Source organism: Chlorocebus sabaeus, chromosome 15 (assembly GCF_047675955.1).
Source record: "Chlorocebus sabaeus isolate Y175 chromosome 15, mChlSab1.0.hap1, whole genome shotgun sequence".
Classification (NCBI taxonomy): domain Eukaryota; kingdom Metazoa; phylum Chordata; class Mammalia; order Primates; family Cercopithecidae; genus Chlorocebus; species Chlorocebus sabaeus.
In genome coordinates this window covers 72,591,684-72,605,852 of record NC_132918.1, presented here as the reverse complement: position 1 = coordinate 72,605,852, position 14,169 = coordinate 72,591,684, and the positions used below count along the sequence as shown (strand labels likewise).

General features: G+C 38.6%; 1 protein-coding gene across 9 annotated transcripts in view; it reads left to right on the top strand.

The window, feature by feature from the left end:
- Positions 1-14,169, top strand: part of NEK10 (NIMA related kinase 10) — a 266,215-nt gene that overhangs the window by 63,879 nt on the left and 188,167 nt on the right. For all 9 annotated transcript variants that reach the window (XM_073023648.1, XM_073023647.1, XM_038002934.2 and 6 more), the window contains 6 exons: positions 799-878; positions 1,874-1,960; positions 4,828-5,052; positions 7,967-8,106; positions 12,543-12,604; positions 14,083-14,160. In XM_073023648.1, coding sequence (XP_072879749.1) covers positions 799-878; positions 1,874-1,960; positions 4,828-5,052; positions 7,967-8,106; positions 12,543-12,604; positions 14,083-14,160 — 672 coding nt within the window. The remainder of the gene's footprint in view (positions 1-798; positions 879-1,873; positions 1,961-4,827; positions 5,053-7,966; positions 8,107-12,542; positions 12,605-14,082; positions 14,161-14,169) is intronic.

Genomic DNA, 14,169 nt, shown 5'->3' with positions numbered 1-14,169 from the left:
AGAATGAAAATTTCAATATTTTGTTGAAAAATAGTTTCATAATTTGGAAAGTGACTAGCACAGTGCCTAGCTCAAAGTGAGTTCTCAATGGCTGATCACTACCACTGTTGTAATTTATGTCATTAATTGTCCCGGTTCTCCCCAGGGTGGGGTCAGAAGGGGCAGAGAATACTTGGGCACATGGAAATAGAGGGAAGTATGAGAACCAGGCTGGTCATGTAGCTTGATGCCTTTTGCTTCCTGTCCTGGGCAAGGAATGGCTACAAGAGGTTACTCTCAAGAGTTCCAAAGTTAGGAGAGATGGACTCCTGCATCTGTAAAGAACTGGATATTTTGAATGTTTAATAAAACTCTTTTTAAGAATAAACTTTTATATTGACTACAAAAAAAAAAAAAAAAACTGCATAAGGCTTGAGAGGCCATAATATTTTTTCACTATTCAATGGTTAAAGCCATAATAAAATAAACAACTTGATTATATTGACAAAAAGTGTTTATAAAGGTATATTTAATGCCATGAAAAAATTTCGGTAGATGACATTAAGAAAAAAACATAAGAGAGAGCAGCTTTAACATTATATATACAGTTTGTGCTTAATTGTATATGCACATACATTATAAACTACTAAGCAAACAAAAGAAAACAAAACAAAACAAAAAGGTTAAGCCTGTATAATCTTGAGAGGGAAACATTTTGCCATTCAAGTGGCTGGTAATGGAAAATAAATTAATGTTAATGTTGAAAAAAGAAGCTTGTAGTACTTATATAATTGAACTTTATTTTACTTCATTTTTCAGACATTAGTAAATTTACTTGGTGCCCGAGATACTAATGTTCTATTGGGTTCCCTTCTGGCTCTGGCTAGTTTAGCAGAAAGGTAAGTAGTGTATTCTGCTATACTTTCCAGTTCTGCTACTATAGCAATTTAGGTGGGAAGGATGCAAAATAATCAGTTACTTTGTCAACTACTTAATAAAATTTCTTGATACTTAAGTGTGAAATAACATGTTGAAGAGAATCCTGGATAGAAAGCATTATTTAAAAATTGAAACTGGAAAGGCAAATCATAGTTTAAAATTTTCTTTTTATTTCCTGACTGGAAATGTTTACTTAGTCTTTTCATCTAACCCTCAGTTACTTCTAATTTCAAAATCACCATAATCTTTCTTTGGCAGCTGAATCTTTTTGACCTTCTTCATTCATTCTTACCTGAGACTTTTAACATACAGAACATTTTCAAACATTTGTGGACTTTGAAAAATTTTCAAGAAGATCTTTCTCCTTATAAATGTCATGATTATTTTAAATGTTTTTATGACAATAAGTGGACCGTTGCTTTTCTGTGAATAATATATGATTCCTTTTGTTTTTTGATCTCTTCTCCCCAGATAATATTGGAGCGAATATAAATATAATAGAAATATAGCGAATTTATATGGTTAGCCTTTGTGTCCCCACCCAAATCTCATCTTGTATTGTAGTCCCTATAATCCCCATAATTCCTTCATGTCAAGGGAGAGACCAGGTAGAGGTAATTGAATCATGGGGCCATTTCCTCCATGCTGTTCTTGTGATAGTGAGTGAGTTCTCATGAGATCTGATGGTTTTACAAGGGGCTCTTCCCCCTTCGCTCGGCACTTATCTTTCCTGCTGCCTTGTGAAGAAGGTGCCTTGCTTACTCTTTATCTTCCACCATGACTGTTTATGTTCCCTGAGGCCTCCCCAGCCATGCTGAACTGTGAGTCAATTAAACTTCTTTCCTTTATAAATCACCCAGTCTCGGGCAGTTCTTTATACCAGTATGAAAAAGGACTAATACATGGAGGTAGCAAAATATGCTTTTAGTAATTGCTAATATTTTTCAATTTACAGTCCAGAATGTAGGGAGAAGATAAGTGAACTCAACATTGTAGAGAATCTGTTGATGATTTTACATGAATACGACTTGCTTTCTAAAAGGTAGGATTGCTAACAGGAGAAAAAGACAATGCAGTGCCTTTATTTGACAGAAACACTTGTTATTATTTTTATTACATCGTGTTATTTACATTGTAACTGAATATAATGAGTCAGCTTAGCATTTATTTTCTGTTTAAGTTTATATAAAGAGAATAGAGCAAAGAAGTATATCCATTTATCTTTAGTCCTGCATTACTTCTAGATCTGGGCATAGAAGCTGATGAAATAAATTTTTGTGATATCATCTTTAATGTTTTGTTTATTGCATTTATTTATATCCTGCCTTTTTAGGGAAAGAAACTCTGAGGTGGGTCTATTTTTAGTAATTTCAAATTGTGTATTACAATAAATGATTAGATTGCTAAGGTCCATTTTCATTAAGGCAAGTAAAATAAGATAGCAACTGACTTGTTTTGTGATCACCTGCTCTAATAACTCAAAATAAAGTCTAGAGTAAAATAGATTCATTTTTACTTGAACTGCATATTGTTCTAATAACTATCCAGATAGTTATTAGATTGTGCTTAAACAGAGTTGCAATCTACATCATTTGATATTTATTTGAGTGATTTTCTAAAGAGGCAAAAGAGATAAAAAGAAATCTCAAGCAATGAGCCCTGACACTTAACTCATAGTAAATCCTTCTGTATTCTTCTTCAAAACTCTTGTAAAAGAGCATTAAATCTAGATAATACTTATAGACTTGGTTATCTGAACAAACCAGGTTCCAAGCTTGGTACCAGGTGTTGAAAACCAAAGATGAATAAGTTATAAATATGTAACGTAGGAGAGGTCAGACAGTGCTATAACTGGTACAGTAGACAGATGCACAGGGGACTCCGGGACCATGGAGCAGAGACTTCCCAATTAGAATGTGGAGTCATGCAAAGTTTCCTGGAGGAAAGAGGAGACATCTAGCCAGAGAGAGAGAGACAAAGTAAAAACAGAATGTGCTTGGACATGGAGGCATGAAATTGGGTGTGTTAGAGGAATGTGCTGGTTGGGCACAGCAGGAGCACAAGAACGAAAGTGCCAGAGAACTAGAGCAGATAGTTAATGACAAACTTAAAATGTAGCTAACTTTGATCAGTGTTCTATTTATGCCAAGACCTGCTCTAAGCACCTTGCATATTAACTCATGTGATCTGCACACTAACCCTATTTTTCCCGTATTTTATAGATAAGGCAACAAGACACCTTTATCCAGGTCATGCTGGGCTCTGATAAATAACAATGTGAATTTTATCATGAACATTATGGGGACTCATGGAAAAATTTTAAGCATGATCAGATTTGTTTTTTGAAAGATCACTTTGATAGCAGCGTATGTGGGAGTGAGGTGGGGGGTGTTTGTTTATATCCACACATTGAGATCCACTTACAACAAGGAGAGGATGTTTGGTGTAGAAAGTTTGTGAAGGTAAAGAATACTATTTATCAAGGAACATTTATTATTAATGTCAGAGCACAAAATTTGGGAGGGAGAGGAGCCATAGATAATCAGTTCAGGGGAAAGGAATAAGAAACCAGTATGGGAATGAGAATATTGGAAAGGTAGATGAAAGAAGGGTTTATATCTTGAGCATGACCAAGGATTACAAGGAGGGGAGGAGCAGGGGGGTTAGCTAGCTGCCTGATGTTCAAGAGCATCCCAGAAGTTACCCAGGAAATAGAAAACACTAAGAGCTCTTGACTGACTGTGGAGGAGTGTGAAAAGAGGAATATGTGTCTTGATGCCTCCCAGTCTTGTGGCTTGGAAAACTGAAAATATTGTGGTGCCATGAGTCAAGGTCGGGGATATAAGGTGAAGAATATATTCTGGGGAGGAGGCTAATGACTTTGAGTTTAGGGGTAGTGTGGTGAGTACTTGTGGATCATCCATGTGGCTAAAACTTCTGGAGGTTAGGAGCAATACCTGGGCTGAGATCATGATGGCAAGGTAGAAAGAGTGTTTGAAATCATGGGAATGGATGACACTATCCAGGATGACAGTGTTTAAGTATGAGACTAGAGGACTAAGGATGATTCTATAAAACATTTATCATCATAATTTTTCATGGCACAGCTGAACCTTGTGTCTTTACCATCAATTTAATGCACTTTACACTGAGTATATAGTAACTGAGTGTTTTGCCCTTAATTCCCCTGCATTGTAGTGTTTTTGGCATTTTCTGTGAATGTCTTATTTTGCAATTACATAGTAAGTTTCTGAAGACTAGAATAAGGCTTTTAATTTTTTTTTTTTGTCTTTAGCACAATGCAGATCTCATTGTTTGTCCTTGATACTTATTTGCTGGTCAGTAGTTTTTGTTTTTGAAATAGAGTCTCGCTCTGTCACCCAGGCTGGAGTGCAGTCGCAAGTGACCTTGGCGCACTGCAACCTCTGCCTCCTGGGTTAGAGCAATTCTCCTGCCTCAGCCTCCCAAGTGGCTGTGATTACAGGCACACACCACCACGCCCTGCCAGTGCTGGTCAGTAGGTTTTTAACTAGACCAATGATCATGCCACAAGCCTATAATTTAGAACAGTGGTCTGCAAACTATGACCTACAGGCTAAGTTTATTCCACTGCTTATTTTTGTAAATAAAGATTTATTGTAACATAGGGATGCTAATTTATTTTTATATGTTGTCTGTGGCTGCTTTCATGCTATCAGCATAGATGAGTTCTTGTGACAGAGATTGTACAGTTAGTAAAGCTAAAAGTGTTTGATTTTGATCGGGCTCCTAACAGAAAATGCACATTGACCCATGACTTACAAAATGTTAGGGTTATATTTAATGCACTGATGATAGCTTTAGTCTTAATGTAAAGTCATCAACTCATGATGCTGTGATTCTCACCCCCACCCTCCCCACCCCTTTCAGACTAACAGCAGAGCTGCTGCGCCTACTTTGTGCAGAGCCCCAGGTGAAAGAGCAGGTGAAGCTCTACGAGGGGATACCTGTCCTCCTTAGTCTGCTCTACTCCGACCACCTGAAGCTGCTCTGGAGCGTTGTCTGGATTCTGGTACAGGTTTGTGAGGACCCTGAGACCAGCGTGGAAATTCGCATTTGGGGAGGCATCAAACAGCTTCTTCATATTTTACGAGGGTGAGTCAGAGTGGGGTTTGGCCTACTTTGCCCTATTTGTTGAAGTCTGGGGACTCTGTGACGAGATGGCAGATTGGTGTGTGCTCACCTCGTTCCCTTCTGCTTTGGGGTTTCTTTGGTAATTCATGCCTTCCGCAGTCATCTATACTTGTCACAAGCATGTTCTACATCAATGTCAGGGGCATTCATCTTTTAAACTCCTTGGGGACCCGGATATATTTATCTTTGCATCACCAACCTCCAGTACAGTGCTGGGAATGTCGAAGGCCATCAGTCTGCAAATATAGTGAAGGCTGAATGGAAATCCAGTAACCTAAAGAAAACCTTTGTCTTGTCACCTTTTCCTTGAATTAGTATACGCATTTTGTCATTCCAAGTATAATGATTACTAATATTTTCCTAAAATGTTTGTGTGTGCACATATATTATTATCTATAAACAGAAAATAAAGCCTATATGAAAGGAGCAGGTGTATAATCCTTATTTTTCAAAGATGATATCATTAATCAAGTGGTTGCCATGTTACTAACTCTAGTCCAGTTCTCTACTTTTCTCTCAATGGTCCTCTGAGGTGGGCATCATCTCTCTTTTAACAGTAGAATTCCAGTGACATTGGAAGTCAGGAGCATAGAGAATGGATAGTTTAGTTTCCAATTGAAATTCTCTAGAAGTATGTTGCAATCTAACTTCTGTATTTTCTGAATTAAATATATTGAAGTATTGAATAATAATATCTTGTGGTACCATCCATGGGAAGATTCTATTACCTAATGTTGTTTTAAAGTATAATTCAGTTCTATGGGTGCTGAATCAAAGTTAAAAAAAATGAGTATGCATATTTGAACTGGATCATGTTTATGATCTGCAGTACATAAATAAAGCTCATTTTAATACAAGCAGAGGGACTTACCAATTTTCATATAACTAGATATTGTTAAATCAATATTGTTATGACTTTGTACTTGTTATGCTTCTAGGGATATTGCAGAACTGTGTGTTACCAACTTCATTTTCTCTGAGGCAACATTCAGAAGCATAAGAACAGACTGTAGAGACATGAACAGTAGCTTTGTTAACAATATCTGTCATTACCTAAACAAAGGAAAAAATTTATAGACTGTTGGCAATCTACTTGCTTTATGAATGTGACATAAAGATATCAATACTTTATAGTATAAATTATAAGTCATTCATTAGTGCTGTGACATAATAAGCCAGCCCCTTGGTCAAAATAATTACAATTGCCAAAGGTTTTTTATTTAGGTTTGTAGGATGACGATGGTAATGATGATCATGGCGGTGGTTATTCTTTATTACTGGACAACCATACCTATTGCAATAGGTGTGGGTTGCCCTCTTGGAGAACAGCTATTTTCTTAAGAATAAAATGAAATTCTATAATAGTTAAGCAGAATTTCAAAGACAAAACCTGCCTTTTTCTCGTATAGAATCGAATCTAGCTTTTCTCTTTTGCTCAAGTCATAACTATCCTTGGTGAAAAAGAGGTCTTTCACATCTGAAGAATCATTTTCCAGTCCATTTTGATGGTGCAATGTTAGCAAACTTTTCCCTGGGATAATGACATATTTTAACTCTTATTCTATGTTAAATATGTGCTGGTGCTCTGGGAGAATTTATTACCCCAGCTGGATAAACAGTTTCCTTTAAGAGCTCGTTCCTGCCCCGGGGCTGACTGCAGCTGGCACTAGGGGTAGAGGTTGCCAGGCTGTCTTGTGGCTTGAGTATGAACACCACTGTTGTCAGGGCAGTTTCCGGGAAACTTTCTCATGCCTGTTCACCTGCCATCCCACACTCAAAGGCAGCTCCCAAAGGGCTCTCTTGTTCAGGTGAAGAGATCCCTACAATTTGAGTTTTAAGATAATAATGTTGACAGATAAGATCGCCACCTGTGATGTCCCTAGGCTCAGCTCCATTACCTTCCCCATGCTCATTACAGGGAGGACACTAGTGGACCCAGATGACATGAGAGGGAAGTCAAGGAAACTCCATCCATGTTACATTTAGGCACGGAGAAATCCAGGTGGAGTTGCTGCTATAAAAAAAAAAATACATGGAAAAAAATGGTAACTATGTAAAACAAAAGACAACAAAGCAGGCAAAAGACAGATGAAGAATCTATTATGGAAGAAAGTGCACAGAGTAAACAGAAAAGCGAATGCTTTATTTCATCAAGGACATTAAGCAGAGCATGAATTTATGAAATGAGATTAAAGATGAAACAAATTTTGGACACAAAAAGGGGAGAAGATTGCAGAGCCAGGAAAGAAAGCAAGGACTGAATAACACCTACAGAACCGACAAATTAGCTAGATCACCAGAAAAAAAATAGAAATAGTAAAATGTAGGGTAAGCTTGGAAAAAATTACATATAATGCAGAAGAAAAAGACCAATGAATAAAAGAAATTAGAAAATGAATGATATGCCCAATAGAAGAAGACAGGTTTTCAACATGTGGATAATTGAGATCCTGGAAGTACAGAGTAAAATGAAAAGGGCCAAACTTTTCCAAGGTATGATAGAAGAGAACTTCCTTAAAATAAAGGAAGATTGAAAGTTCATGGAAAAAGAAAACAGAGAATAATCAAGACTAAGATGTATTCAGATGAATCAACTCCAGGAAAATAGAAAATTCAAAAACAAAGGTGGCCATGTAGAGCAGTGGGGAGAGGACACTTTTCAAGAAATAGTGAGGAATCAGTTCAGTAACCATAAAAAAAAAAGATTCTTACCACACACCATACACAAAAATCAACTCCAGGTGGATTGGAAAGTGAAACAATAATGATGCCTTCATGACCTGAGGGAGGCAAAGATTTCTTAAATGTGACATAGAAAGGACTGACGGTGAAGGGAAATTGATAAATGGTCTGTGCATTAACTTTTCTTTTTCAGAGACAGAAATTTTGTTTCCGATCGCTCCTCCATCGGAAGCCTGTCCAGTGCAAATGCTGCAGGCCGAATTCAGCAGCTTCATTTATCAGAAGACTTGAGCCCTAGGGAAATACAAGAAAATACTTTCTCTCTTCAAGCAGGTATTTATGTTTTATTATTTGATATGCTATAATTTATTATGTTGTATTATTATTCACTATTATAGATTAGTATAATAGTGTTAAGTAGGCACAATTTAGAAGTTTACAAAAATGTGAGGTGAAATCCACGTGGCTGCTGGAAACTTCTTGGTCCCAGTGTTGGACTTGTAGATGAATGATATAACAAATGTTTTCTTTGCCTTCTATGTTCTGAACCCAGAAAAAGATAAACTCAGAAGTCAGAGATAGGGAGACAAAACATTAGCTTTATTATGAGGGAAACTGGATTAGGGGATGCAGCTTGATCTGTGGCCGGAGTCATGCTTTCTAGAATTTTCTAGATCCCAGGGCACCTTACATAAGGGGGAATCTACAGTGCACACACTTGTCTCACCAGGTGCAAGAGAATACCTTCCCCATGCTTCTTGAGCTCCAAAGAGAAGACTGAAAGATGCTGCCCTGTCTAGGATTTTCACATGCAAGCAGGAGCAGCAATGCATCAATGCTTTTTGGCAGGGCCACCTTGAGCAGTCATGCAGTTTGTGTCCTGCCTGGGGGCACCTGGCCTTTGGGACAAGTGGAGATACAGTGCAGTTGGTGCACTGTAGTGCTGAGTGCTGAGTGCTATTGGCCAAGTTGGGTGCCCCAGAGCAGCGCACAGAAAGGGAGCAGAGAGGTGTGGTGTGGGCCAGCAGGAGACAGGGGCACTCTGAGGGGAAAGAGCAGACATTGCGGGAGAGGGAACAAGGGAGTGGGGGAGTGGGAGAAGGCAGGCTTTCCTTGCTGTCTACTATTTTCTCCTGAAGAATACAGAAGATATTTCTTCACAGATGTGTGAAAACAAGGACATAGGATCTCCTCCTCAAAGTGCCATTTCTGCTTACTCTAAAAGGACCCTGTCTCAGTACAAGGTCTTGTGCTGGGGGTTTACTGTTTGAAGGCTCCCCAGAAGTCTAATCCAGTGGAATCTCAGAGCTCTGAGTGTTTCTAGCAATCATTCAAAGAGTGGGTGAGATTGATAGTGATAGAATTCAGAAGAGCAGCTACTTAGATGTGGAATTATAGGGGAGTGAATGCCTGAGAAGGGGCACAAGGAGCCTTTGAGAACTGGAAATATAGCCTACACATTCCTCTGGGTGGAGGATGGTTACAGGGCACACAGATATGTAATATCTCATTGAGCCATACACTTAAGATGTGTTTACATTATGTAGCTTATTCTATACCTGTGTTAGTCCATTTTCACGCTGCTAAAGACATACCCAAGATAGGGCAATTTACAAAAGAAAGACGTTTAATGGACTTACAGTTCTGCATGGTTGGGGAGGCCTCAGAATCATGGTGGAAGGCAAGGAGAAGCAAGTCACATCTTACATGGATGATGGCAGGCAAGAGAGAGCTTGTGCAGGGAAACTAAGTGCACTTTCATGGTTTTACAAAAAAAAATTTTTAAAAACCATCAGATCTCAAGCGAGACTCATTCACTATCAGGAGAACAGCACAGGAAAGACCCGCCTCCATAATTCAGTCACCCCCCACTGAGTTCCTCCCATGACATGTGAGAGTTGTGGGAGTTACAATTCAAGATTGAGATTTGGGTGGGGACACAGTCAAACTATATCATTTTGCTCTTGGCCCCTCCCAAATCGTATGTCCTTACATTTCAAAACCAGTCATACCTTCACAATAGTCCCCCAAAGTCTTAACTCATTTCAGCATTAACTCAGAAGTCCACAGTCCAACACCTGAGACAAGGCAAGTCCCTTGCCTGTGAGCCTGTAAAATCAAAAGCAAGTCAGTTACTTCCTAGATACAATGGGGTACAGGCATTGGATAAATACAGCTGTTCCAAATGGGAGAAACCGGCCAAAACAAAGGGGCTACAGTCCCCATGCAAGTCCAAAATCCAGCAGGGCAGTCAAATCTTAAAGCTCCAAAATGATCTCCTTTGACTCCATGTCTTGCATCTGGGTCACACTGATGCTATAAATGGATTCCCATGATCTTGGGCAGCTCTACCCTGTGGCTATGCGAGGTACAGCTTCCCTCTTGGCTGTTTTCACGGGTTGATGTTGAGTGTGTTTGGCTTTTCCAGGCACACAGTGCACACTGTCAGTGAATCTACCATTCCAGGGTCTGGAGGACAGTGGCCTGCTTCTTACAGCTCCACTAGGCAGTGCCCCAGCAGGGACTCTGTGTGGGGACTCTGACCCCACATTTCCCTTCTGAATTGCTGTAGCAGATGTTCTCCATGAGAACTCCGCCCTTTCAGCAAACTTCTGGGCATCCAGGCACTTCCATACATCCTCTGAAATCTAGGCAGAAGTTCCCAAACCTCAATTCTTGACTTTTGTGTACATGCAGGCTCAACACCACATGGAAGCTGCCAAGGCTTGGGACTTCCACCCTCTGAAGCAACAGCCTGAGCTGTACCCTGGCCCCTTTTAGTCATGACTGAAATGGCTGGGATGCAGGGCACCAAGTCCCTAGACTGTACACAGCAGAGGGACCCTGGGTCCAGTCCATGAAACCAATTTTTCCTCCTAAACCTTCAGGCCTGTGATGGGAGGGACTGCCGTAAAGGTCTCTGACATGCCTGAATAACTTTTCCCCATTATTTTGGGGATTACCATTTGGCTCATAACTTATGCAAATTTCTGCAGCTGGCTTGAATTTCTCTTCAGAAAATGGGATTTTCTTTTCTATTGCATTGTCAGACTGCACATTTTCCAAACTTTTATGCTGTATTCCTCTTCTAAAATTCAATGCCTTTAACACATTCAAGTCACCTCTTGAATGCTTTGTTGCTTAGAAATTTCTTCTGCCAGATACCCTAAACTATTTCTCTCAAGTTCAAAGTTCCATCAGATCTCTAGGGCAGGGGCAAAATGCCACCAGTCTCTTTGCTAAAACATAACAAGAGTCACCATTGCTCCAGTTACCAACAATTTGCTCATCTCCATCTGAGACCACCTCAGCCTGGATTTTGTTGTCCGTATCATTATCAGCATTTGGTCAAAGCCATTCAACAAGTCTCTAGGGAGTTCCAAACTTTCCCACATTTTCCTGTCATTTTGTGAGCCCTCCAAATTGTTCCAATCTCTGCCTGTTACCCAGTTCCAAAGTCGCTTTCAAATTTTCTGTTATCTTTTCAGCAAAGCCCCACTCTACTGGTACCAATTTACTGTATTAGTCTATTTTCATGCTGGGAAATTTCCAAAAGAAAGAGGTTTAATGGACTTACAGTTCCCACATGGCTGGGGAGGCCTCACAATCATGGCGGAAGACAAGGAGGAGCAAATCTCATCTTAAGTGGATGGCAGCAGGCAAAGAGAGGGCTTGTGCAGGGAAACTCCCATTTTTAAAACCATCAAATCTTGTGAGACTCATTCACTGTCACGAGAACAGTGCAGGAAAGACCCACCCCCATAATTCAATCACTTCACACCAGGTTCCTCCCATGACACGTGGGAATTGTGAGAACTACAATTCATGATGAGATTTGGGTGGGGACACAGCCAAACCATGTGAATACCTAAATAAAAATGGAAAATAAAAATTAAAAATATAAAGGATTAAGAGTAGGGTTTGAGTTTTGACTCAACCTTCATTGATGGCTATATGGCCTTGGGCAAGTTCCTTAACTTCTCCAAGCTTCAGTTTTGCTTATGTAAAATGGTGATGATAATCATGATATCAGTGATAGAAGATTATTGTGAGAATTCTATGGGAATATATGTAAAATCTTAGGACACTAAAATGGAATTATCCTTTATAGGAGTTCTGTGCTATAGAGTCTGGCATACTTCTGAGAGCACAAGTATTTCAGTGCAAAATGCCACCAAAGGCTGCCACAGTGGCTGTCAGGAGGCAAGAGTGGTGCTGTTTAGGGCTGGGGATTTAACGTCTGGCAGACTGGGGCTGCACTCCTGATCATTTCCACTTACTGGTTTTGTGGCCTAGTCTAGTAATTCTTTGAAACTGTTTTCTCACCACTAACACTGGTAATCATAGTGCATACTCTTATTATAAGGATTGAATTGGATAATATATTTAAAGCATTCTTTTATTTATCAACCATTATAGATATATTTGTTGAGCACCTGCTGAGTGCCAGGGCATGTGTTGGGCACTGGGGATTGCAATGAAATGGACAGATGCAGTACTTGCCTCCTGGTACACAGTAAGTTCTCAATAAATGGCTGCTGTGGAATAGATGTGCACAGGAAATACATAGAGAGGAGAATTAGAAGCCATTACAAGTCAACTTCTCTTCTTCCAGAGCTGTGCCAGAAGGAAAATTAGTGTTTCTTGAGGAGTTACTTTGCTAACAAGCATAGCAAAATAATAAAAATACCCTGTGGAGCAAGAGAATTCATGTGAAAGTGTATTTATTGTAATAATGCACACTATGCATTTGATTGTTTTCATTCCAGCCTGCTGTGCTGCCCTCACTGAGCTGGTGCTCAGTGACACCAATGCCCACCAGGTGGTTCAGGTGAGAGCACTCCTTCTCAAGGTCAGGTCTCCGTAACCATTCATAATCAACTCACCTTGTGGTGCAGTCTGTGTCCCAGAGCATAGGTTTTGGGATCCCATCATGTGATGTAAAAACTATTTTAACATTTCTCATTTCACTAATAGAGTTCCACTTCATATTTTGTCCTTCCTCCTTTAACTCACTTGACTTAAAAAGGACCGACATGTGGTTAATTGATGTTTCTTCATTATGTTATGTGCAGTACTTTTTATTTTATCTTTCTAAAAGGGATACTCTGAATTGCTTTAATTCTGGGCATATAGAATACCATAAGGTAAGGACAGCGGTCATTTTGATTAAGACTATGCATCAGATGATTAAGTTAGAGATGATGATTGAGACACAGCAAACAAAATATTTATTGCCAAGAAACTGACTTTGCAAAGTATCATCCACTAATTAATCTACTGTATGTACAGCTATATATACATGTTTGTGTATGTATATATACACATAAATATAAATTAATATATCTATATAAATAAATACACACGTATATGTACAACCCTTGTATGGGCTTCTATTGCAAAAGTTACCTCCTACTTAGTGAATTTTACAGAGAAAACCTTTTGATTGTGTCAATACGATATCCAACTTCAAAATACATACATGTTAGTAAGGGATCAGCCATCAATGATTAAATTAGGACATAAGAGAAACTCAGCAGATCAGCGGGTAGTTGATAAAGCAGGGCATTTGGAGTTGGCCAGACTGGGGTTTAATTCCTGGAATTATTATTTCTTGGCTTGGCTTCTAAAAAAATAATGTATCTGCTGTAAGTATTGGTTTTCTCATGTATAAAACAAGGAAATTATAGACTAATTTCACAGAGTTGTTACAGAGATTAGATGCGATAAGGCAAATAAGGCTCTTTGTAGTTATAATATGAATGCCTGCATACCGTAAAGATTAGTACGTTATATATTTACTAGATAATAGAAAAGTGACTGTAAGGTATTATTTGTTCATTCCTTCATGTGTATATTTCAATTAAAAAATCTAGAAAGATGTCAAGATTATAATAAAGACATAAATTAATAACTGAAATATAATGTCTCCCTTTATGGTTGTGGTAATTAAGGATATAAATAATTATTAAAGATATAATTCTAAGATACTGGGACACCTTTACTCTGTCCCTTTTTAATCTCTCATTCTTTGTTTTTAAGGTATTTGAATCACTTTATGTTTACATACTTTATAATAATCTTGACTCTCCACAGACAGTTGAAATTTTAAGATGTAGTTGCACTCTTTGGTGTTTAAAAGTGTTATATTGACATTTTAAATATTGTCCTGTAATGTTTACTTCAAGGTCCAAAGTTATACTAACGTTTCTTCTTTGCTATTAATTTTTGAGATTGTTGATTTGCCTCTTTATGCTTGTGTATCACTACAGTGTTGTCACTCATAGTATGACCCCTTTATTCTTTCAGGAAAATGGTGTATATACAATAGCAAAATTAATTTTACCAAATAAGCAAAAGAATGCAGCAAAAACTAATCTATTACAGGTAATAAAC